This window comes from Peromyscus maniculatus, chromosome 1 (genome assembly GCF_049852395.1).
Source record: "Peromyscus maniculatus bairdii isolate BWxNUB_F1_BW_parent chromosome 1, HU_Pman_BW_mat_3.1, whole genome shotgun sequence".
NCBI classification, from domain to species: domain Eukaryota; kingdom Metazoa; phylum Chordata; class Mammalia; order Rodentia; family Cricetidae; genus Peromyscus; species Peromyscus maniculatus.
The window spans coordinates 125,894,559-125,920,523 of NC_134852.1; the positions used below are offsets into that span (position 1 = coordinate 125,894,559).

Genomic DNA, 25,965 nt, shown 5'->3' on the forward strand with positions numbered 1-25,965 from the left:
AGGGATCTATAGGATCATCCTTTAAAGAGGCCAGAGTGAGGGAGATGACTCAAGCGTAAAAGTGTTTGCTGGACACACTTGATGAAGTGAGACCCACATAAAAAGCCAGATGTGGATATGGTGGCATGCATCTGTAATCCTAGCACTCCTAGAGAGATGGAAGGCAGAGACAGCAGAACCAGCTGGAAGCCTGCTAGCCACTTAGTCTGGAATATGCTGTGCAGAAACAAAAGGAGAAACAAGTGCCTCAGAAATAAGGTGGAAGGAGAGATAGGACTCCTGAAAGAAGTTGTCCTCTGACTTTCACACATACACTAACACACACACACACAAACACACATACACACACACACACACACATACACACACACACACACACACACAAACTAATTAATTCATTAACCAGAAATAAATGAATAAATAAAAGCATTTAAATGAATTCCAGTTAGCCCAGTGATTGCAATCTGGAGTGTGATGTAATTTCAGTACACACAGTTTATTGGGCCTCTCTTAAAACTTCCCTTGACTCGCGTTTGCATTCATTAAAAAATACAGACTGGTGTGACTGACTTTGCTGTTGCTGATGCTATGGCATTTCTCAGCACAATTCAGTGCTTTGTCATAGTTTCATAACTATTCAGTATACCTTCATCATTTTTTATAACCATCTATCTGTATTTACTTGTTTTTAACACATTTATTATCTGTGAGCAGTTGTGTAAATCCACAAGCCACTTTGGCACTCTTGGTGGTAGTGGACAGTCTGCATCCTCTGACTTCATTGTGGAGGACTTGTCTGGACTTGTGTGGGGCCCCTCACACATAAACTCTCAAGACATCAACTGAGAAAGTGCATTCATCTCGGTGCCACAGATAATTCAGCGCTAAGCTAGGGCCTTGAAGCCATGGCTTTGTAAGTACTTCATTGGACAATGTCTTCTTCAGACATCAAAACTGCATAGCTGCTTTTATCTCTCACTTCATAAATATTCCAGGATCAAAAAGAAGAGATAATAATGAACACTTTCAAGAATAAAGGAAAAGGAGTCATGAGATTGGTTGAAATGAGTGATTTATTCCAAAAACAATTTGGGAGAGAGGCACCCTGATTAGTGGACTCTGAAGTTTAGATATGAAATTTAAAAACAAAAAAAAAATCAAAATAGCATAGAATTTTAGAATTTATTCTTCAGTAAATATCTAAGCCAACATCATTTTATAAATTTGAAAAATAGAATTTAAATCAATTAGTCAATTACTTGATACCATGAAGTAAGTTACCAGGGATCATGAAAGAATGCATATCAAGTCCAGGCCAACATCTGAAAGAATTTCTCTTTTTTATTTTTACCAGAGGTTTGTGGGCATGCCTGGTAAGTACATATTCACATGTATGAGTAGGTATATGGACTTGTGGTGATCAGAGGTTGACTTCAAGTCTCTTTCTCTGTCAGTCTCCATCATAAATATTGAAGAAAAGTCTTACTTGAGCCCAAAGTTCATAGATTTGGTTAGTCTAGCTAGCCAGCATGCTCCAAGGAATCTTTCTCCACCTCCAGAGTGCTAGGAGTATAGGCAGACCTCCAACCCATCTGGTGCTGAATCACTGAGCCACCTTCCCAACCTCCTGGAAGGATTCTCAAACCTTCTTAAACTGCTGCGGAAGGAACCTAGACTCTGCATGCATGCAGTGCAAGCACACAAATGCTGAGTTATATGCCTGGCTCTCTTCTTCCTTTGCTTATTTTGAGACAGGGTTGTCCGGGGTGGTTTTGAACTTACTATGTAGCCCAGATGGCCTTGTACTTGTGACCTTCCTGCCTCAGCCTCATGAGTGTCTGGAATTACAGGCCTATGACATTCTAAGAGAGAGGCAAAGATTTCCATTGAACAAGTCAATTGGCTAGAAAAATGTCTATGTCAATAGAAATGAGAGGATAGAACAATAATCAAAAGGCTTGTAATTTTGAATTTAAAGTATTTCAGAAAAATATGAAGATTGTGAACCCAAGATAATTAGAGGTCAGGAATTACTCTAATCCTAAAACCACATCACAAGATGGAAACATCAATAAAGAAGATCAAAAGGGGAACAGTGTGTTTCCTAAAAAATCCAGTAGTCCCAGTCCAGCAGGAGAACAAGGCACCTGTGTTTGGCCATTGTTGAAAGGGCTGAAGACATTCTATTATGATACAACAAAAAGAACATTGCAGCAAAGGGCCCACTGGAGACTCTTGTTGACTTCTGAAAATGTTAGTGATTAAGGGAAAACATGAAAAAAACAACATTTGAGGAAGACAGACCAAAGAGTTCTAGACAGTTAAAGCTTTCAGAGAACACATGCATGAGGCAGGGGAGAGAGAGAAAAGGAGAGACAGAGACAGAGAAAGCAAATTCTTCTTTGAAAGCAAGGGGGAAAACAGTACATGTATTTGTCACTATCAAAACTTCCCCTGAAGGGAATCCCAGGGAAGATATGTGCATCATGTCAAGCACAGGAACCTCCCTGACATTATTGTCTGCACTACTGAAAACTGTGAAAAAGTCAAGTATCTAGAGACAGAAAACAGTAGAACAGACTGTTACATGCCACACCACAGAGTAGTGTATGGAATATTATATATACAAAAGCAAAAATGCACTATACTACACAGTACAATAGTCATCTAGTACCATCATGAGTATACACAGCAGGTCTCAGAAAACTAAACGGGGGCATCATTTATATAAAACCATAAAGCAAACAAAATTAAACACATTATTTAGAAACCAATTCAAAATTATTTGAGAAGAAAACCAGAAGATAGCAGAGCAAAGTCCTAGCATGTCTAAAGCAAAGACTGCATGGGTAAAGAGGACACGGGAGTCTCGAAGACTGCTGTCTACAGCAAGCTAGACCTACGAGCTCTGTTCCCTGTTCATGGGCTAAGCAGCAGCTGCCATGTCGAAATGATCCACAGTCTTATCTGTCCATTTCCCTTTTCAAGTATAAAGAAAATACTAAAGATCCAAACTGTCCCCTACTTATGTCTTGAAACTTGCAGAATAAATTCTGAAGAAATTGTAATGGATTTTCAAGGGAAAATTCAAAGGGGAGAGGAGGAGACTGGCTCCAGTAAGCCATTAGGAAGCTGCCTCTTTCCAAAAAACAAAATGCCTAAAGCACCTTCAACACCCTTTCACTTAGCGACAAACCTGAAACAATTGCCTCTGTCTGCTAACATTATTAGTGAAAAGAGCCAGGAAAAAAAAAAAACTTTTAAATTTGAGGGGCTAGAAACAGGCCAAGAAATCTATAGCATCTTTTCAAAGCAGAGGCCGAGCAAAGAGAAGTTAAGGAGAGGACTCAACTGGATAGTAAGTTACCTGGACAGTAAAGGGGCCACAAAAGAGCTGCAGATAGAGCTAGCCACCATTTGTCCCAAAGGCCTGAGACCTCAGAACACTTGCTCATTCTGTGAGCCCTAGAGTTACATGAGAGGATGACCAGTTTCCAAACAATGGAAAGCAAATACACCTAACTCACAAATACACTAAGCGTGATTCCCAAAAGCAGCAGCAAGAACACAAACATTATCTGGGGAGAATATATTATAGAAGAAGAAAAACTGAATTTAAATGCAGTTCTGACTACCCAACTCCTTCCTCACCAAATGGTGAGCAGCTAGTGGAACCTTAATGTTCACTTGAGATGTTAGAGATGATATCCTGCAAGGGCTGGAGTGAATAATCAAAGCATTTCTGTGTGCATGTGTTCATATGTATGTGTGTAATATGTATGTATGTATACATGTTTGTATGGGGGTGCACACATATATATGCAAGGAGGCCTGAGGTCTGGGAGTGTCTTCCTCAATCATTCTCCACTTATTTTTGAGATTGTACCTGGAGCTCAGCAATTTTGCAAGCCCCCAGGATCCTCCTGTGCCTACCTCCCCAGTACTGGAGAGGTCTTTTAAGTGGGTTCTGGGGATCAAACCTATGCCCTCATGCTCAAGAGGCAAGCACTTCCTGACGAAGCCGTATCTCTCAGTCTTCTTAATTTGTTTTTATGCATAAATCTCACAAATGAAAACCAGAAAAGGTTTAGAGATGCTAAGACTTCAACAACCAATCAAAATAATGGTAAAACCCTAATCTTCATACATTCTGCCTTAAAATTGTTTTGATGCTACAGCATGGGCTGAATGTCAAGGTGCTCTTTCTTATTATTACGCCACAGGATTTCATTGCAACAGGAACACATTGTTCCTGACAGGAGTCTGAAACCTCATCCAAGGCTCCAGCAACCTCAGTGGCTGACAACACTGCATTCCACATTTCACAGCAGGGAAGACTGGCTTCCAGTGGGGAAACTTTAGTATCAGCTTTTCCAGAAGGCCTGAAAGGCCAGCAAAACTGAATTGCTCTTCCAGAACACAAGAACACCATTGCCGCCAAATATTAAATCCCTTAACACCCTGGGACATTTCCTACAGTCTGCGGCATGCGAGATTTTTATAATATTTCCCTTCGAAAGTTTCTTCAAATAACAACCACTGTAATAGTAGTTACAATAACAATAGCAATAATAGATGTAATGAGAAAAGTGATATCCAGTCCTCACAATCGAGCTTCACAGATGAAGGAACTGAAGAATGGAAGGGTTAAGTCACACACACACAAGTTCTCATGGCGAGGAGATAACTTTGGCTCCATTTGAGTGCTATCCTGTGTACCCACAGTGTTCCATGTGCTTTAGTGACTCACTAATGCTTGATTTTCACAGCAACACTATAATTTTGGAGGTTTGAAAGAGGATGATCCCCATAGGCTCATATATTTGAATACTTGCCCCCCAGGTGGTGGAACTGTTTAGGAAGGATTAGGAGGTGTGGCTTTGTTGGAGGAGGTGTGTCACTGGGGGCAGGCTAATGCTTGCTCTCTCTCTCTCTCTCTCTCTCTCTCTCTCTCTCTCTCTCTCTCTCTCTCTCTGCCTCCTGGTTGAGATCAAGACTTAAGCTCTCAACTGCTCCCTCACTTCACTATCATGGACTCTAACCATCTGAAACTGCAAAATAAATTAAATGCTTGCTTTTATCACATTGGTCATGGTGTTTTATCACAGCAATGGAAAAGTAACTAAGACAATAATGATGCACATTTAGTGTTTAAAAAAAAAAAAGCACAGAGAAATTCAGTAATGTGTGCTTTGGAGTTCATGTGATAAATGCCGAGTGACCATAAACTCCAGCACCCTGCTTTAGCTCCAGCTCTAACTCTGCATGGCAGTTTGTAGTGTTTTTGTTAGTATTGAAACTTGGGCTCAAATCCATATCTACCTCAATCTAACATACGACTTTCAAAAATGAGTTTTCACATCTTTTTAACTACACTAGACAACGCCTTTAGTACACTGAAACACACCACATACACCCTATACCTCAGTTGGAACACAGGCCAGATGACTGTTTAGAGATGTAAATAATGATACCAGTGTACCTGCTATACACAGAAACACACAGTCATTCTGGTACTCCCAACAGCTACAGCATCCTTTGAGAAGCTTGCCTTGCCAGAAAACCAAGCTCACTGCCTTTTGTGTGTGAGCACAATAAAATGTATCTGTATGTTTGCATCACCCTGATGGCCTAAGGTACACCGTTCAGTGGGGAAAATTCATACTCTAGTCTCTGACCCAGGCACGTCTCCACAACCCTGCCTAAGCTGTGTACTCTCCATGCTCTCCAAAAAGACTTCATCTACTCTGATATTTCTGCCTAATTCCAAGCAACATTGCTTTCTCATGATGACAGTAATTATTACCCAAAGGAGAGTCTTGAAAAGTGCAGGGAGTCGGGAAGTCTTGTCAGACACTTGATGGTTCTCCTGTTGTGTCCCTGTCCCTCACGTGACCCCCAATCCTGACTGCAACCCATCCCAGTGGCCCGGGATCATACACTTAGTAGTATGAAACACAAGCCATGACAGTGGCTGGAGCACTATTATTAAAGAGAGATTAAAACAGCTGTACATTATGCTGAAGCACTCGCTCTTCCCTCCACAAACAGACGGTCCTGGATTACAAGCAGCACTTGACCGTTTAAATCACGACAGCCACCACATTTAACCAGCTGGGCCATATTCTCCTAGCGCTGCCTGTTGACCTCCTCAGTCGCAGCTGCTCAAATGAAATTCTCATTAGACAACTTATTTTCAGAAGCCAAAGGACTCTCTGATTAAATATATGTATTTAGATATAGAAGTCCTTTTTAAAGTCTTCATTTTCTGACAACTGTCGCTTATGTTAGGACCCAGCTATGCTGGCAACAAGCTGGGTAACACAGGGATAACTGGAAGTCATCATCAATCGCAGCTGAAGGATTCTTACCCTGGAAGCATTCTAACCTGACTCTATGAATCAACGCCTTTCTGAGTGCTCTACCCACCAGTATCAACTGGGTTTTAGAAAGAAGATTCTAAGATGCTGTCATTCACTCCACCCCTGTGTCTATCTATTTACCCATCACTTCCCTACCTGCCACCTACCTACTCATCTACTGAGGACACAAAATCAAAGTCAAAATTCACAGAAGCAGAACCCCGTTCATCTTCCCACCAGCTTCACTGTTAGAGGAGGGGTGCTTCTGATAGAAGGCTGTTGTTCACCAGCTTCTCAGCAATCTAGTCAGAGCAATGTTCAGGAAAACAGGAATACAATGGACTGAGGCATCTGCCTGGAACGTTGCTGTTTTATCATGTAAGCAACACTTTAAAATGGACAGTGATAAACTTCACATAGATAAGTTTCTGCACTAAGAGGAATGAGAAAGAAGGTGTTCTTAATTGGATAAAGAGTGGAAACATTCTCTAGGAATAACTACAGAAAGGTCTTCATTTATCGTGTAATCCATACAGGCTTATCAATCAACTAATCCTAATATATGACCCTCAAACCATGAAGTAGAAGTTAAGGAGGGATGATATATGTGAAAAGCTCTTACATGCACCATGAGTTGGCATGGCCCACCTGAGGGGCCAGACCAGAGTCTTTAAGGCGCCAAAGCCAAGCAGGTGCTGGAGAACTAACTGTTTGACCTCCTGAGACCTACACTATAATCATTCTAGAATCAGAAATCTACCCTAAACTTTAATGATCTTTCTATATTTCTTTGTTCTCCCACTATATTGTTCTATTCTATTACCAGAAGATGATTGAAATCAGTGTTCAGGGCTGAGAAGTGATGGAGTGGGTATAGCACTGGCTGTAAGAGTGCCAAGACCTGAGTTCACGATCCTAGGACTCATGTAATGCTGGACACACGATGAACATCTGTAATCCCGGCATGCCTATGCAGCCAGAGAGGACTCCATAGGAGGAGATGGGACAGTCCTTTCAAGTTTGTAGGACAGTTAGCCTGATATACACAGTGGCAAGCAACAAGAAACACTATCTGCAACAGGGTGCAAAGTGAGGGTTAACACCTGAAGTTGTCCTCTGACCTTCACACAGTCACTAGGGTGGGTGTGCTGTACACACACACACACACACACACACACACACACACACACACACACACACTTAAAATGGGACTCAAAATTAAAATATTATAAAAGTCAGAATGAAAATTAGAAACCACATCTTGCTCCCATTTGCAAACCATATTTGTTAATTTTCTTTTTTTTACGGACTGTATTACCACCGAGTTACATCCTCTTGGATGTTGGACATCCTTTTGATTTCCACACTCATGTATCATCTTCTGAATGCCTCTCCTGATTCCATCTCCATATGCAGCCCTCCTTTCCCATTTCTAATAATAAGTTCAGGCACTTATTATCTCTAGCCTAGAACAATGTCCTTAATGTTTGTCCCGGCTCCCATTCACCCTACACCAAACTGCCAGATTCACATTCTTAGAAAAAAGTTACAATCCATTGCCTTACTGGGGTAAGACAGTCAGCACCACCTCCACCCCTTTCAATACAGCGTTAGAATTCCTTAGCTGAAACTGCAAGGCCTGTCACGATCTGAACACAGCCTGGCTTTTCATCTTTATGTTCCATATGCAACTTCACCTCAACTTAGAACCTGAAGGTTGGCTGTTTTAAGTGCAATGCCTGTTCTTCAGCCTGAAATGCCTCGCCCCTACATTCTACCTATAGAAACCCTTTCATTCTCCATGACTAGTTAGGACTTATTCCCCACAACCTTATAAACACCCCAAACATTTTATCTGTACTGCTTTCATGGAACCTGCCACTGTTAGACTTCAAACTACATTTAATTCAATCTATGTCTTATACCTTTTACTAGAATATGAATTGCTGAAAGTTAGAGATTACTGTCTTATGTATTATGAGCACAGCATATCACTAGCATCAGAGACCTCAACCTTGAGTCCATAGACTCCAAGAGATATGGGTAGACAGAACTCAGATGGAAAAGCAACCTTTCCCCAACTAAGCTCAGATGGAAAATTTGCATTTCCTTAAGTGATGGGTGAAAGCAGTCGTCTATTGTGGCTATAATGTCATCACACTAACCACAGGCAGCAGCTCTCTATCCCACTGTACTCGTTAGAACTGCACATGTCAGGTACAGCATCACTAAACTAGAATGGCATTGCGGAGGCCTACCTTAAGCTTTATTTTACTGCACTAGTAAAGGATCACATTCTGCCTTATCACATTTTAAAAGTTATTTGGTACTTTAATATAACTCATTTCTCTGTAAGTCTATGTATTTTATTTTCTGAGTTTACCATACCTCTAAGAAAGGAGATATAGGTTTCAGTAGACTGTTGAAGCGAGTCATAGAGAAAATAAAACTCTGAAAGAGCAGAAGGGTCAGCATAGAGTTCACACACTAATGATCACATGTGTTCCCCTCTAGAGCATATTTGTTCATGTTTTAAATATAGACCAGAATGTACCAATCATCTTACTTCACAATCTAAAGACAAATGGGAGAAACAGATTACAAACTACTGACAACTGGGAAAGAAACAAACAGCTTGCAACCCAATATTGAAAAAGCAATCAATATGTACATGAGCACATACACACACACACACACACACACACACACACACACACACACACACGTGACAAAAAGACACACTCGTACATGGATGTGTAAAAAGATGCATATGGATGTAGGCATCAAGCAAACACAAAAACTCTAAAGGTTTATAACTGAAGAGAAATAACTGTAAAGTTGAACATCCTGATGACCTCAGTGGTCTCCAGAGGCATCACTACATTAAAGCATAGTGGAACAATGGACATTTATAATGTGATAATTATAAGAAACATCTCAAATCCACATAGTTTGCAGCTTATAAGAGACTTTTATATTCACTGTTTGAGTAATTCTCAAAATGTTTGAGTTACCATGTCAAACACAAGGACCACAGCAACATTTGAATTCTGTGGCTTAGAGACACTGAAGAACTTGGGGTCCAGTGGGTGTTAGATAGGGCTGCAGTTCATAAGCTATTGCAGGGTCACTCTGGGTCGTCAAAAGCATCTATGTACATGCCAAAATCTGATTGGCATGACAAGGATGTGAGAAAGACCTTTTAGAAAGAGTTCCACAAAAATCAATTAAAAGCAAACTTTAAGTCTTCACAAGAATAAAATTAAGTTAGGTGGGTACTACCTGTTTGTCAAATCCTAGTTACCCTCTAGTACCATGGAGGTCTAAATTTCACTTACAAGTGATGAATCCAGGACTATGTTAGGCCTGGAGCACACAGATAAGAACATATGTACACACCCATCGTGATAACCACACAGAGCATTTTGTTTAAACACGTAGTCCACTGGGGATTCCTGCAGAGAAACTGAGTGCAGGACATCCATGGCAGGTGCACTTCAAAGCTCCCACCCTTGGAGGTCATTAGCAGCTTTCCATTCTATTCCAACACTCAGGGCTGAACGTAAAATTTAAAATGTATAACAGTCATAAAATGGAAGAAAAAACACATTAGAAAAAAGTTTTCTTGGATTTTAAATGGGACATATGATCATAAAAGCTATCTGCCGAAAGGAAATAGGAGAAAAAGCACTAAAATTGTTATTAGAAAAATTCCCTTGCTGTCTTTTTCCAGGGTGATGGGTAAGGTTAGTTCAAATCCAGGAGGAAGGTGGGGGGGTGTTGTAAGAAATAAACAAAATGTACAGGTAGGTTTTGAGAAACCCGGGGCTATCTGCTTAGCACTCCTAATGGACTTCAGTCAGCTGTCACCATAGTAACCTCTGAATGACTGTTCCTAGCTTGTGGCACTTAGGCACTTCGGACCCTTGGGATTCTGGTCATTTTGCTATGGCCGGAAGAAGCCCAGAGGGGAATCCACATACCCTCTTGTTCAGACCGAGTCATCTCCTCCAGCTTCTTCTGCTTCAGCGTATCCACCACATCGGCAAGGCTCCCTTTGCGGCGTTCCGGGGTTCCAAAAGTAACACTGTTCATTATCTCGCGATCCCGACTCCCTTCGTCAGGCTTATGTGGTGAGGTAGACGTATTTCGGAAGGAATATAGGGAACATAACTTATTATTCTCTGACTCCTAGAAAAATGAAATGAGAGTGTAAGAAAAAAAAGTCATTAGTGTATAGGTTTCTTTCAAAACTACTCAAAACAAAAAACAAAAAACAAAAAAACCCTAACTAAAGGATAACATGTGATGGTCATTGGATCAAATAAATTATATTAATAAAATAAAGTGACCCATTCAGCAAAGCAAACAAACCTGCCTTTCTGATAAGCAGTGCTGAACTCTAAAGTAGTTAATTACCAAAGGAACTCAACTCAAATCCCAGGCTCAAATTGTTTCGTTTTTGAGGTAATAAACAACAAAACTGGACATTAGGCTTTTCATTCACTCATGCTTTGAATTTATGAATGTTCAGGTTCAGTGAACCAGTAATAGAACTGGTAAAGTTTTTCTCCCCAACTAGGTATTTTTATCAGCAACATTCTTCCCACAGACCAAAATATGTATATAACACAGAAATGTTTTTCTCTCATTTTGAAAGATTGGAAGTTGGTTTCAGTGCCCAGCATTCACTGCTCACTAGAAATTGCATAAAATGTCTAAACCTCTGCCAGAGAGTCAGCAATCTGAATATTTTGCCATGCTGGGGTTTGTAGGAATTGCTTGTTTTAAGCTACACATGTGTCCATAGTCACTGAAGCTCCCGTCCACTCCTCAGCCTTGCTCCCGATGCTCCAGCATGCTGTATCATGCTTCTCATGTGGTGTTTTAGAGCTGTGTCTAACAGCAATAAAATGCTCATTGCATAAATGTTTGCACAGGAGTTACTTCACAGTATACTAAAGTTTGCTAGCGGCTAGTTGGTTCCATCTATCAGCTGCAGGAGAGGGAGCAAATTTTAGGTTAAAAAATAAACACCGCATGGAAGATTTTTGAAAAGGAAATAGTTTTGTCACTCTGAATCAGAACTGAGAACTCCAGGATAGAGAGATGGTTAGCAGCTGTTAAGAGTGAATGCTGCTTTTGCAGAGGACCAGAGTTCAGTTCCCAGCACTCACATGGCTCATTTCACAATCCTATAATTCCAGCTCCAGGGTACTCAATGTCTCTGGCCTCTGTGTGCAACTGTATTCACAAAGTCACATATTCACATTCACAAACCCACACATACACATAATTTAAAATAAAAATTTTAAGAACCAAGGATTAGAGGTAACTGTTACATGGGCTATAGCCCTCCAGTAGTCCTCCATACACCTTATCTGAACAAAAATATTCTTTTCCTGGTTAAAAACAATAACATCTGTGAAGTGTCTGTTCTTTAGAAGTTGCAAAATCCTTATGGCTCCCAACTTCTTTCCTTCCAAAGGCAGCCCAGACAGCTTGAGTGAAGGAGGGCTGGGGCTGGGTCAGCAGCAGAGCACTTGGGCTGGTTTGCACAGTGACAGGTTTGTTCTCCAAGAACAAGTAATGGAACTAAACTAGCTCAGGAAAAAGTCAGAGGCTAATGCGACAGAGTCCACGCAAAGTGGTGGGGAACATGAGACTTAAAGCAGTGGGTCTCTATGTGCATTAAATGGGACAATAGCTATGCATCCCAGAGGCTGGGATTTGGGTACTCCTGGTCATAGGGTGGAAAGGGCTCTGTTTTCAAGGTTGTTGGGACCATAGGATAAGGGAGCACTTTAAAAGCCTCTGGGCATGGTGCTGAGCCCCCTGAGCTGAGGTGATGTCCTGAAGGAAGGGATAGATATAGGACTGGGATTAGAGAGATTGTGAAGTAAAGGCATTGATATGACCTTGAAATTAACTTAAATACCATGAGTCCCTGAAAATCTACTAAACTGTGTGTGTTAAATGGATAAAGTGCATGGTATGCATTTCAATAAAGCTATTTAAAATACTGTGAGATGAGTCTTCAGCTCCCTGCCTTCATGTTATTGCAAGCACAATGCCGGAGGGGATGTATGCAATGGCTTCAATCTGAAACAACTTGGAAAGGACAAAGTAAATAGGTGAGGCCTGAGCTTTATCTTGCACCTAGACCACCTCAGTCACCCACGAAAGACTCACTATCTCAGCTAACACATACAAGCATTCTGTGGAGGGAGGCAGAGAAGCCCTCTTTGAGATGCCTGCTGTGCTTAGGTCTTGACTCCTTAGGATGGTCTGTTCATTCTCCACATTATGCAAACAAAACCCCAACAGACATGATTGTTGGTGCCACTGTGACTGTGGTATTGATGGATCAATAATCATCACTAGATTGTTTATCCTTCACTTTTCTTCAGATGCAAAGTGTGCTCATATAGCCTGAAAATAAAAACTTAAGCCCTGGCACAAGCTAAGAAAGAGCTGAATGACAAAACAGTGGTAGAGACCTGCTCACCTACAGGTGGTTCCATGACCAGAATGAAGGTCTTCCCAGTGGTGTCAGAGGGAGGCTGAAAGGCTCTGAAGAGGCACTCCAGACTAGCACTCCATGCATTGGGTGCCATTTGTCCCTCCGGCTCAAGTTCAATCAGCCCTATGAGCTGGATGTCACTTCCCTGTTGGACTGTGTTCTTTCTTTTCTGGTCATGGGAATGCAGTTATAGCCATCCTATACCAAAGACAATAACCATGGGGTCTTTTGCTTCAGTGATGACCCATGCTGTCCTCTGTCCCATAATCTGGTCAAGGTGCCTCTATACTACCAAGGACAGAATGTGACACTGTGAAGTCATGATCTCTCCCGTGAAAGCCACAAGAATTATTTGTAATACGTTGCCAAGGCATCAACATGGGGAGTAAGTAAAGTCATCAGAGGCTGAAGTTGTGTACATTTATAGTGGCCTTTGGACACATGGGGAGGGAGTGTGCCTATCACTTCTAAACTTTATGAAACAGTAAACACTGGGTTTTCCATGAACCCCTAATTTATTTGAGTAAAACTGACAAGTAAGTCAATGTAGCTTTAAAAATTTGTCCAAATGAGAGAGGAACAAAGAGAGGAGCAGGAGCCCTTCCCAGAAAGACTCAAAAAACATCATGGAAGAGAGGATAGAAGGATTCTAAGAGCCAGAGGCTGGGGAGGACTGCTTCCCTTTCTAGATAGGACAGGGCCATTGTACTCATGAACTCATATCAGCTGTGGCACCTGCACAGGGTCTGTTCAAGATCAAGATCATGTACTCTCACATGGATAGGGGAGGGGCTCATGTAACTTCACCTGTAGTGGAGAGCTCTTGACAAGTGATCAGGGCTGAAGGAAGGAGGATCAACTTTCTTCGGCAGCATGGACTGCCAAGTAAAATAAACATTAAAAATTTTTGAAATATCAGATATGAATTTGGAAGGAGGATGGGCAAGGGAGGAGTTTGGAGAGTAGGATGCTACAATCTAAAAACATTGTATCTTTGTGTGAACTTACCAAAGAAAATATCATTAAAATGGAGGGGAAATGTATACTTAGAGTAGCAAACACACTTTGACAAAGCATTTCTAACCATCTCAGAGAGTTACATTATTTTGTGGAATTTTTCTTAAGGAATTAGTTTATTTTGTAATTTTCTAGGGCCAGACAGGTCCTATACCAGACAACTGAGGTAAGTGTGCAAAGACTCTTGCATTCCCGGCATGAGCTCAAGAACATGAATACAGCAGCTCAGAGACATAGGTCTGGACCTGCCGGCAAGAAATATTGCTCCCTAAGAAGATGGTAAAATAGATGTAGGTGGGAACTGGAGAGCTGGCCCCATCTGTAAAGTGCTTGCGATGAAAGCATGAAGACCTGAGTTCAGATCCTCAACCCTGATGCAAAGCTGGGCATGGTTTCATACACTTACAAATCAACTGCTAGGAAAACAGACAAGTCGACTCCTGAAACTGATTAGCCAGCCACTTTACACAAATGGGTAAACTATAGATCCAAGGAGGGACCCTAACTGGAAATAAAGGTGGAGAGAGAAGAAGACACCCAGTATCAACTCTGGCCTTTAAAAGGACACACACACACACACACGCACACACGCACACACACACACAACAAAAGCAGTTTTGTAAAGTTTTAAATTGTGTTTGGCCTTAACATTGCAATGTGAACATAAAAAAGACAAAAATCAATAACTCTAGTGAGATGTGACTTTTTGTAAATAACAAGACAGGAGATGACTCCCCTTCTTTTGATCTTTCTTTGGAAAACAATTACTAAGTCACAGAGTGATCACAGGAACATCACAAAAAGCCAGAAATGAGGAACTCAGTGAGTTCCTGAGCTACTGTTGCATTCAATAGAAATTTACAATAGACTTGTTTCCTCTTGTCCCCTCAATGGTTCCACCAAAAGTAGCTGTGAAGAAAAATCTTAATATCTTTTAAAAGAATTCCTGTGCCAATACAAGACTAAGATGATGCAGATTCAGATTGTGTAAGAAAAAAAAATCAGTGTGAATCAATTAAACACATGACATGTATGCAGATGACTGAGCTAGCCAGAGCAGTGCCAGAAAAGAAAAAGCCGTTTTCACAAATCAAGAATTTCAATGAAAATGTTTCCCAGTGGCTGAGGGGACAGATAAGTAAATATTTTTAAACACAAGATATTTTTCAATCGCTCAGATTTTCCAGAATTCTTACCAAAAGTGAGTGCTGAGCAGTAGTATTCAGAGGAATTTGAATTACCCCAGTCTATGCCTCTGCATGCTTATCACCTCTCATAGAATGGCCTGCATCCTCCTTGATGGGAAAGCCATGTGTCAAGTTCAGAGCAAACTGTACTTCATCCCTGAAGCCCTCCCTTCCTGATGGCACAGGTCTCACCAGTCAGCTGCTGCCCAGATAACACAGCGAAGAACTTAATGCATGTAATCTAGCAGTTATTAGCATGCTATAGTAGATGGTTCTTTATTATTTTAGATGCCATGGAAACATTTACAATTGAATTTACAATTTTAACTCTTGAAGTTACATACTAGAAACTGTGGACTGAAGAACTTCCAACAAAGCTCTCCAAATATATCCAAAGAACTAAAAATTAAAGCCGAGGGAAGATTTCTTTAACCATGTGAATGTGTAAACAAAATCCTTAGAATGTATATATTTAAAAACAAGTGATTGATGATATAGATAGAACATAGAGTACCACAAAACCACCAAAATTCCTCTAACATAGTCAAATATAGTATTTATAATGGTGAATGCTTAAAAGCCATCTCTCTGGCCAATTGTAGTAACTGTTTGAGAGCACTGTGACTGTATACACATAATGGAGTATTTGAAAACCATAGTTTGGAAGAATGTTTAATCACATGCAAATATGCACAATGTACTATGAATGAGAAAATAGGTTGGTAAAAATCTTTAATATACCTATTTTGAGAAAAATATACACATTTAGAAACCAAAATATCTAACAAACAAAATACTGATGGTGCCAATTGTTGGAATATTATTTTCTTTTTGAAGTTCTTTATTGAAAATATTTCATATAAATAGTATTTTTAATCAAAACAAATATTTTAAAAGTTGAATGCAGCCATTTAAAAAAGTTGTAGGAAAAAAACCCTATTCATAAGGAAGGTACTAATCAATAGAAAAAGAATATATATCACAGCATCTAAAATATATAAATGATTCCTTCTACTTATGCATAAAGGTTAGTGTCTGCCCCTCCACCCTTCCACTAGGAAAATATATTCCAAAAACATTTAGGATGAGTTCTAAATGATGATAAGATTATTGGGAGTCTTATTTTTAAATTTTTGTTCATTTGGTCTTCTAATTTTTCATCAATGAAGAGATTACTTTTGTAATACAGAAAGACAAAAGTTATTTTGTAGTTGAACACTCAGGAGAAATTGAAAAGATTAATTGATGAGCCTGAGCCTAAAGGCCTGGCCTGCTTGAGGACCTTCAGAGCTCCTTTGCATGGTCGGTCTCCCTGAACTAAGCCAGAGAACAGCCGCTTCCACCTGCAATTGAAGGATTTCAAATAGTATCTACCACTAAATGTAATTATTTACAAGAGAATCCTTATGAGCTAAAGATCTAGATCCTCACTTCTGTGGTTTAAATATATATCCCCTCCTTTGGAGATAGATAGATAGATAGATAGATAGATAGATAGATAGATAGATAGATAGATAGATAGATAGATAGGTAGATAGGTAGGTAAATAGATAGATAGATAGATAGATAGATAGATAGATAGATAGATAGATAGATAGATAGATAGATAGATAGATAGATGGAAGTCCCACCAGACTGAGACCACTAGTTCCTTGATGTTAGACTTTCTGACCACCTTAGTTTTCTATTACTGTACAAATACCTGAGATAAATCAACTTATAAGGAAGAAAGCTTCACTTTTGCCTTATAGCTTCAGTGATTGTGATCTCTGACCTATGAACCCCAATCCTACTTTGGGATGGTGGTACAAATCATGATAAAATATATTAAGGGGGAAAGTTTAATCATGGAGAGAATGAGAATGACCAGTATTAGCACCCCACAATCCCCTTCAAGGATACAACTCCAATAGCTAAAATCTCCCACTAGGTTCTACTTCCCAACACCTCACAATGTACAAACCTTAAAACATGCACATTGGGTACACTCATCCAAACTATGGCACCTGCCTTCAGAAGAAGTGTGTGATATTAACAAATTTCTGTTTATGAGTTATTTAGTCAGGGGATATTTTATAGCAGCAAAAAGTACTAAGACTCTATTACATCATTTCCTGTTCACCCTCCAAAAGTATGCAACATCAGTCTAAATCCTCTTCAGTATTAAAGCTGTTGAAATAGCTTAAGAGATCAAATTAATAGTCAGTATCTAAGTGAGACCTTTTTACCTTTCCCCTCTCATTTCTCATTTAACATAATTCCCAGGCCCCTTATACACTCCAATCTCTATATATCTTTAAAAATACTCCACCAGCATTAAATACTGAATTCCCAATCTTCATTTTGAGTGGGAAACAAGCCAGCCCTCAGCAAGGGCTCCACCATGCCAGTTGGGTGGAGCTGGAAGGCTAATATCTAAATGTGGGTTTTCTGATTCTGAATCCAAAGTTCTTCCTACTCCACGTACCTGTAAAATATTCACCTCAACAGTAAGATGCTGTAATTATAAATAAGCCCACCTTGTAAACTTTTCTGTTCCCATACATCTATCTCCAGAAAGATTTCCTTACTAAAAGGCTGAAATTGTATTTTTGTTATTAATATAACCTGAGAACTAGCCAAAGAAAGTTGTAGTACTTGAGTGCTGTCACAAAACAAATCCTTCCAAATTTAAGTACATATAACAACACTCAGAACTGCCCAGGTTCTGTCTCAAAATCTCCTGTGAAGTCTGTGCAATGGCTGAATCACACCAAAGACTTTCCTACTCTTAGAAATTTGGTACCTGACTAGGAACACTTCAAGGGCTCTAGGTTGGAATGACTAGGTTTTCATGGATGCCTTCCTCTATTTCTGTGGGACTGCTCTCTATCATGACCACTCAGGAAGAGTCAGATGAAGGCTATTGTCGCCATTGTTTAAGTTAGTCACAGCTTTCTATTCAATACTTGCTTGAGTCATTGGGGCTTGCCCACAGTCCAGAAGATGGAAATTAGACTCTACCTTTCTATAGGATGGAGTTATAATTATATCCTCAAATAGTTGTTATGAGAAATGAATCACTTAGAAAGCATTTCATAAGGTACCCACTATTAACTATTCAGGAACTCTTATTACTGAATCTGTATGTCCTTTGTCCTTGTGCTTTGTGCCCCTTGTCACTTCTGCATACTGTCATGATAGCCACTGACACATTTTTAGGGTTTCGTTCATACTAATTCATCTGCATGGAGTAGCGAGCCTAAACTACATTATGCCCTTTGTTCCCAAGCTGAATCCACTAAGTACTGGCTCCTCACAAAACTCCAGAAACCTTAGCAATTAGATTTTTTTTTTCTAGGAATGTTATCAGTGAGCACTTATCCTACGTGCAAGTGAGCTCTCTCCTCCCTTATACAATGCTCTGAGTCAGCTGGGCTGCCACCACACCTAGGTGAGGAATGTAGATGGGCAGCCATCATAGGCAAGTGGAGGAGTGAAGTAGACTCATGTTGCAAACATCAGAAATGTGCTCAGAGCTGGGAGCTGGAGAGCATAGGTTAGGAATGGGATTTTGCCTATATACTGGAGTTGGGACCCATAAACATGTGGAAGTCATTGCTGCTGAGAGAAAGGCTTGAGAAATGATCTAAATAGCTGTATGAATCCACTCTGTGACTAGCTGCCCAATCTGACCATTGAGACAAAGTATTGGACTCTCTTACCTTTCCTTGAGCCCATAAGCAAAACTGAATAAAATACATCCATTTTTGCTGCATTGCATATTGTCAGTTTGATGTGCTTTCCTATTTATTTTTTATTTTGAAATATTGCTGCATGGATCCAAGACTGTCCTGTAACTTATTAAGTAGTCAAAGATGACCTTGATCTTCTGATTCTCCTGCTTACCTCCTGAGTGTTGATGTGCATCACCATGCCTGTTTTTTGTGGTGCTGGACCCAGGCTCTGTGCACTTTAGACAAGCACTCCACCACCAAAGTGACATCCCCAGACCCTGATGCCCATGTTAGGCCCAGCTTTTCTAGTCACAGCTTTATCCTCACTCTAGCCCACCCTCCTTAAGGATAGGATTATTTAAATGAAAAATGTGTGTTTATTCATCATCAATGATATAATTTAGAATTACATAGTGAAAAAAGCTAAACAAGTTTCTCAATGTTTTCAAATTCATAGAGTGTTATTCTTTGAGATTCAACAAAAATAAATCAGAATTCCAGGGTACTCTCAGAGTTTTTAAACTTCAGATATTTTAAACTTATTTCTAACAATCTTCACACTCTATAATTTGAATAGCAGAAACTCTTGTTGAAAGAGTAAAAGACACTAGTTTAGTTCCATGGAGAACAAGAGCCTACAAGAGTCAATGAAAACAGTTCAGGTCTCACAATAAGGTAACTCCCCTCACAGGATCACAGGTACATACTGTCCATTCCAGGGCTGCCCATTATTTTGCACTGAAAATGTGATATATATAGAGAGATAATTAAAAGGATTTATAGGAACTATACTACATATGTGAACTCTCTGGTGAGCATTTTGTCTTTTTCATTATCCTTCTTGTTCTCCTTTCTAAATGTTATACTATATCACACATACATTTGTTTACTTGTATATATGCATGTACTATAGGCTGAGATCCACATATGAGGGAGAACATGCATTTTTTTCCTTATGAGATTGGGTGGTCTCACTTAATGTTATATATTCTAAGTCCATCTTTTTTCCTGAAAATTTTTTGATTTCATTTTTTAAAGTTGAGTAACATTCTGTTTTATATATGTACCAGATTTCATTTTCTGTTCATCTATGGATAAACAACTAGATTGGTTCCAATACCCTACTATAGAGTGAAGAGACTTGCAGTAAATATGGAGGTGCGAATATCTCTATCACAGGCACAGAGTTCTTTGGGTGAATGTTCAGGAGTGAGATATTGTGGTCATATGGTAGTTCTAGTTTTAGTTTTTTGTGTAGCCTCCAAAACTGATTCCCACAATGGTTGTACCAATTTGCAATCCCAGCAACAGTGAGTCCTCTTTTTTAGCATCCTCTGCAACATTTGTTGTTAGATTTGTTGAAGCCATTATCAGTGGGTGAGTGCTACCCCATTAAATATAATGTTTCCTGAGATTCTAAATCACAGATTCGTTCTTGAGTTCTGATACCACTCAATATATAGTGACTATCCTCAGCCAATACCCAGAGTCATTTGAAGAAATCCCAAATCAATAACCAATCCAACTTATTCAATTACAGTGTGTTCTTGGAAATTCTAGAGAAAATTACAGAGGTACAGTATCTACAAAGATGTTAAAAGCAATAACATATAAATAAAACTTGATATAATAAAAACAAACTAAAAGTTGTGTTTCCCTAAAACAAAACATGTCAAATGGTTAATTTCCTCTGCCAAGGTGGAGAGTTCCCACTATGACTGCAAGCCTCTTTGTGGACACTGCTTGTATCTATGTTAGCTCAAGTTGTATTAGATAAGTTGCATGTATCTTCATTTCCTATATGCATTTAGTGGCATTATGTACATACTATATATGCACCATGTTTAGTTGCAGCTTTTCCAGTCACAGCTTTATCCTCACTGTAGCCCACCCTCATTAAAGATGAAGTTAACATAAAAAATGTTTATTCATCAATGATACAGTGTAGAATTATAATACACAGTGGGTGGGGAAAGAAGTTTATCATTGTTTTCAGATTATCACTTTAAAATGTTTTCTGATGAACCAAAACTCACCTGCTGGTTGCCCTGTGGTATAGGCCTTCTACTGTCTTGGTGTCAAGAAAGAGCTACCTGCTCTAGGTTCTAATATCTTCTGGCTACAAGGAAATTTAACTTCTTTAACATGTGGAAGACTAAATGTCTAATACACGAATCGGAAACTGAAAAGTTTTTTAAATTGTCTCATTATCATGATATGTAACAAATGGAAGTTAGTATATTGACCAAATTATACACAGAAATAGAAGGGAGGGTGGGAGGGAAGGAGGAGGGAGGGAGAAGGGAGGGAGGGAGGGAGAAGGGAGGGAGGGAGGGAGAAGGGAGGGCCTTAAAGCCCAAACTGTGGAGACAAGTTTGTAAGAACACCTTGTGTTGTCGCTGTACAATCACACTTTCATGCTAATGTCCCTAAAATCATAGTTCTCCAGTCACAGCCAGTGCATGGATCCCTGTGCAGAACACGGAATGATAAACTCCTTAACTAGGGACAGGCAGTAGGGCCTGGTTTTCCTAGTCTAACCCCAGCTTTTCCATCTGTCATCCATTTAAGCTTAGACAACTTAATTAAACTCTTTTAGCTTTAATTTCCTTCCCTTTAAAATGGAAGCAACAGCACCACCAATAAAGAACAGACCTCACTGGGTTGTTCTGAAGTGCATGACTAAACAGACGGCTCTCAGACCTGTGCCAATTATATAAGCGCTAACTGAGTGATGGTGGTACCAGTGGTGGAAAGAATCAGTTGTGGGGCTTCTCTGCAAATACCTCCCCCTTCATGGAGGATTCACTGCCTCCCAAAGCAGTCTAGTCCATCTTTGGGAAGTTGGCAAAAATTCCTCTTTATAAGAATATAAAATCTATTTCAATCTATAAATCTGTCCCATGGAAACATTCAGATTGAAGCACTTTCATTCAGTACAAACACACGGCTACTGTAGCACCTTTGTACCTTATTTTTCTCAAACTGGGATAACATTCCAGTTTCCCTCATTTCTTCTCCATAAAGATATGGTTTAGAGGCAGATATGAGGAGGCACACACCTTTACTCCAGCACTCAGGAGGCAGAGGCAGGTGGATCTCCATTAGTTTAAAGACAGACTGATTTACATAGTGAGTTACAAGCCAGCTAGGGCTACAAAGTAAGACCCTCTCTCTAAAAAATAAAATAAAATAAAAATAAATACATTTAACTTTAAAATAGACAGTTCAATTATTCTGATCAGTCTTCCTGAAGTATGTGCCAGCTTGCTTTCTCTCTCCCCTGAAGAATAATGAGCTGAGCAAACTCATTATTGACTGTACAAGAATCAAGTCACCCTATCAATGCTGCCTTAGAGGTACTGTTGTGGCCAGGAAGCCTCAGAGATGGAAACACTCAGTAGCACTGTAGTGTTGGTTTTTTGTTTTTGTTGTTGTTGTTTTCACCTTTTGTTGTTGTTGTTTGGTTTTTTGTTTTTGTTTTGGGGGGTGGTGAATTTGTTTATTTGTTTGGTTTGATATTCTCTTTTGTTGTTGTTGTTGTTGTTGTTGTTGTTGTTTGGTAGTGGACCCTAAGTATTTTCAGGCAGGAAGGCCTAATGTTGAATTCCTCAGAGGCCAAGCCAACAGCTTATATATAATTCCAAGGTTCAGCTCTTGGCATATTCATAGCCTACCATCACAGGCAGTCACTCACCTAGAACATTACTGGATGCTAACAATGCTGCTGGTTGAACCAGCTCAAACAGCTTTAACTCTGAAACAGGGAAGTTACAAGTAGTTTGAGATCTGGCAATTACAGTTCAAATCTTTCCTTTCTAAGATGAGGAAATTCAAGTCAGGAGTTAAGAGTGGCTTTCCTGAGGTCACATGATGAATCAGTGGTAGAGATGAGCATAGACTTTTTGTAAGGTAACAAACTTCTTCTGACATGTCCCCTCACAGTCACCAGGGAAAACAACTCCACTGAAAAGAAAGGAATCCCTTGTTCCCTTTCTTGACAGTCTGAGGCACTGGGTGTGGGAGATTATGCAGAAGTTGGAGATGCTGCCCTCATTCTTACAGACCAGAGATCCTCTGTGTGAAGAGGCCCAAGATTCCACAGTTTTTATCAAAGCTGTTTGTTCTAATGTCAACTCCATTGCCTCCTGCTATGTTCTGTGCAGATGTTTTCCTCTCTTCTTATCTGAGAGACACTGGGGTGTTTACAAAAAAACAACCATGTGTTATCATTATTGTTGTTATAACCAGCAAGGGAACTGGTGTGGTTGAAATTAGACAAACCACTCAGGCCATGTTCTTCAGATTTTACCCATCTTAACATTAAAAAGTACCAGATCCCAATTAGGGCTTGTCAGATCCATTTGTGCCTTAGTAGAGATGCTTCTCTACAGGCAGTGAAGTCCTTTCAAGGCTAAGCTAGTCTAGGGAAGAGAGACAGGACAGATTACACACTGAGTCAGCCTTCAAGGCCTCTCTCAGCCCTAAAATCTTTCCTCATTGGATTCTGTCCAGTACATGTTCCAATCTGAGGACTTCACTGCAAAAGTCTTCAAATGTCTTTCTAATACATCAAATACTTAAGATGGGCTTAACAGGCAACTCATGGTAATCTAGGGAACGTATGTAACATTGCTAGCATTCTGATTTCAGTTTCTACAATTAGAACCAATTATGAGCAGACTAAAAAATATTTCCAGATGCTATAGTGTTGCAAAACTACCATCTATCCATCCATCCATCTGTCCGTCCGTCCGTCCGTCCGTCCGTCCATCCTTCAATCCATCCATCCATCCATGTGTCTACCTACTTATCTCTACATTTGCAGAAAAGGGAAAAACTAGGCACTTAATGTCCCAACATTGACACAAAGCAGCAGGAAGTCTAACCTGCCATCAGGTCCCCTAGTGCCTAAGTGCTGCCTTTCCCCATCTCAGGCAATAAACCTTCAACTGATGTTACTGGACAATCACATGACCAGCCAGCCAGTGCTTTCCCTCTGAGATGGAACTTTCAAATGCCAAAAACTAAGATGCATTCCTTAACCTATTTTGTCATTTCAAAAAGAACAAAAATCAAAACCATTATATTCAAATTATAAATAAAATCCAGTAGTGTTTGTGCAAAGATGTGTTATCAAAAACTAAAACTAAAGTTAAAACAACTGAAGGTCAAATATTACGATAAATTCAAGTGCAAAGTTCTCTCAATTTCTTAATGGAGATAAGAACTAATTACCTGAAGAATTCTGTACAAGAAAATATGCATAAATCCAAACCTGTGGACCGAAAGCATGCCTGTAGAGTTCTTCATTAAGCAGAAAAGTATTGGTGTCTTCAATTTGTTTAATCCTAGCTACTTCCCAGTAATTACAGAGACACAGACAAACCAACAGACAGACAACACACACACACACACACACACACACACACACACACACACACACACACACCAAAATAAAAATGATTGTCATCTAAGTGTTGTAATTCTTCCTTTTCCATTTCATCTGTGTTTAAAAGGGCACAATTTCTATTAGAGATCTGATGGACTTAAGAATATTGTATTCAAGGTACTCTCAGCATACTGTTGGTGGAAATAACTTAGAGTAAAATTATAATGAAAGCAAAAGTTTATGAAATAATTTCAAAACATTTTGTTAAACAAGGCTTTCCATTTTCTAGAGTGCTAAAGAAATATAAAGAAGATAAATGAAATGCATAAATATTAACTTCTAATTTCAACATAATTGTAAAATTTTATTAGTGAAAGTTTGTAATTTATACTTTGAATTTAAGAATGCAGTTTACACAAAGATACATTATTGAACTCAATTTGCATCACCTAGAAAAATAATGCCTAGGGGTCATGGGAATGTAGTAGCACCAAAATAATAGTTAGAAGGTTAATATTACAAAAAATAAATGTTATATCATGGAAAGCTATGTTAACAAAAGGGATAGTAGGTTAGTGTTGTTCTTTTAAAAGGTTACATTTCTCTTGGGAAGCAATGAAAACTTTTAATAGAAGGACAATCAAACAGTGGGATAATTAACATATTAAAGTGCTTGAGGCACATTGATTGGAGACGTGTTTGTAGAGAGAACAGGGTGGGGCCTCTCCTGTTTGATGCAAGAGGTTGGAGTCCTCATCAGAGCCTTTCCATCTCTCCTCTGACAGTGCAGGTGGGATTCAATTGCCTTTTTGGAAAACAGCTTCCTTGGAATTGGAGACGACAGACCCTCAGGAGAGCAAACAGCCCATGCAGAGTGCTACCACCACTGTCCTCTCCATCTCATCCCATCAGTCTAGAGGGCCTGGAAAGTGAGTTCCTGCTCCCCTAAAAGTCCAAAGGAGTCCCGAAAACCACTACATGCCACTCAATCTACAACCCCTCTATAGAATGTTGCGTAGACCACCACAAATGAGCAGGCTTCATTATTCCAGTTACTGTTTTCATGCTGGTGATGTACCCAAATGTACCCTGAGGTACCCAGGCAAGAAGGAATGACATGAAGTATTTTGAAGAAATGCATTCATGGTCACAAACCACCTGTAGACTTAAAGCAACCTGTGGAGTTCTACTTTAAGCAGAAAATCATTGTTGTCCTGAAGTAATCCTCCACTGATTAATGATGACAAATCCTTTTTTTTCTTTTTTCTTAAGAAAATATTTTTATTCATTTTACATACCAATCACAGATGCCCCTCTTCCCACCTCCTGCCCCTCCAGCCTCCCCTCCCCCAATTCACCCCCTATTTCCTCCTACAACAAGGCAAGGTCTCCCATGGGGAGTCAGCAGAGCCTGATACTTTCAGTAGAGGCAGGTCCAAGCCCCTCCCCCTGCCTCAAGGCTGTGCAAGGTGTCCCACCATAGGCTCCAAAAAGCCTGCCCATGCACCAGGGATGGATTCTGATCTTACGGCCAGGGGGCCCCTAATGATGACAAATTCTAATAGGATTATTTTAAAAGTAAAAGTCTTCTTCATTCATATATGTTTATCCATCAGAAAAAAAAATAAAACCTGAGAATCATTCTTTTCAAGCTGTTTGTTCTGTGCCAAATTACACCAGAGTTTCTGCTGCAATCAAATCTTCCTTTAAATCATAGTACAATGTCTGCTCTCTAGAAATACTGTGGACCCCAAGATACACTCTACAG

General features: G+C 39.7%; 1 protein-coding gene across 38 annotated transcripts in view; it reads right to left on the reverse strand.

Moving 5' to 3' along the window:
• Nucleotides 1–25,965, reverse strand: part of Sox6 (SRY-box transcription factor 6) — a 604,948-nt gene that overhangs the window by 281,000 nt on the left and 297,983 nt on the right. For all 38 annotated transcript variants that reach the window (XM_076563550.1, XM_076563582.1, XM_076563579.1 and 35 more), the window contains one exon: nucleotides 10,346–10,553. In XM_076563550.1, the coding sequence (XP_076419665.1) occupies nucleotides 10,346–10,553 (208 nt within the window). The remainder of the gene's footprint in view (nucleotides 1–10,345; nucleotides 10,554–25,965) is intronic.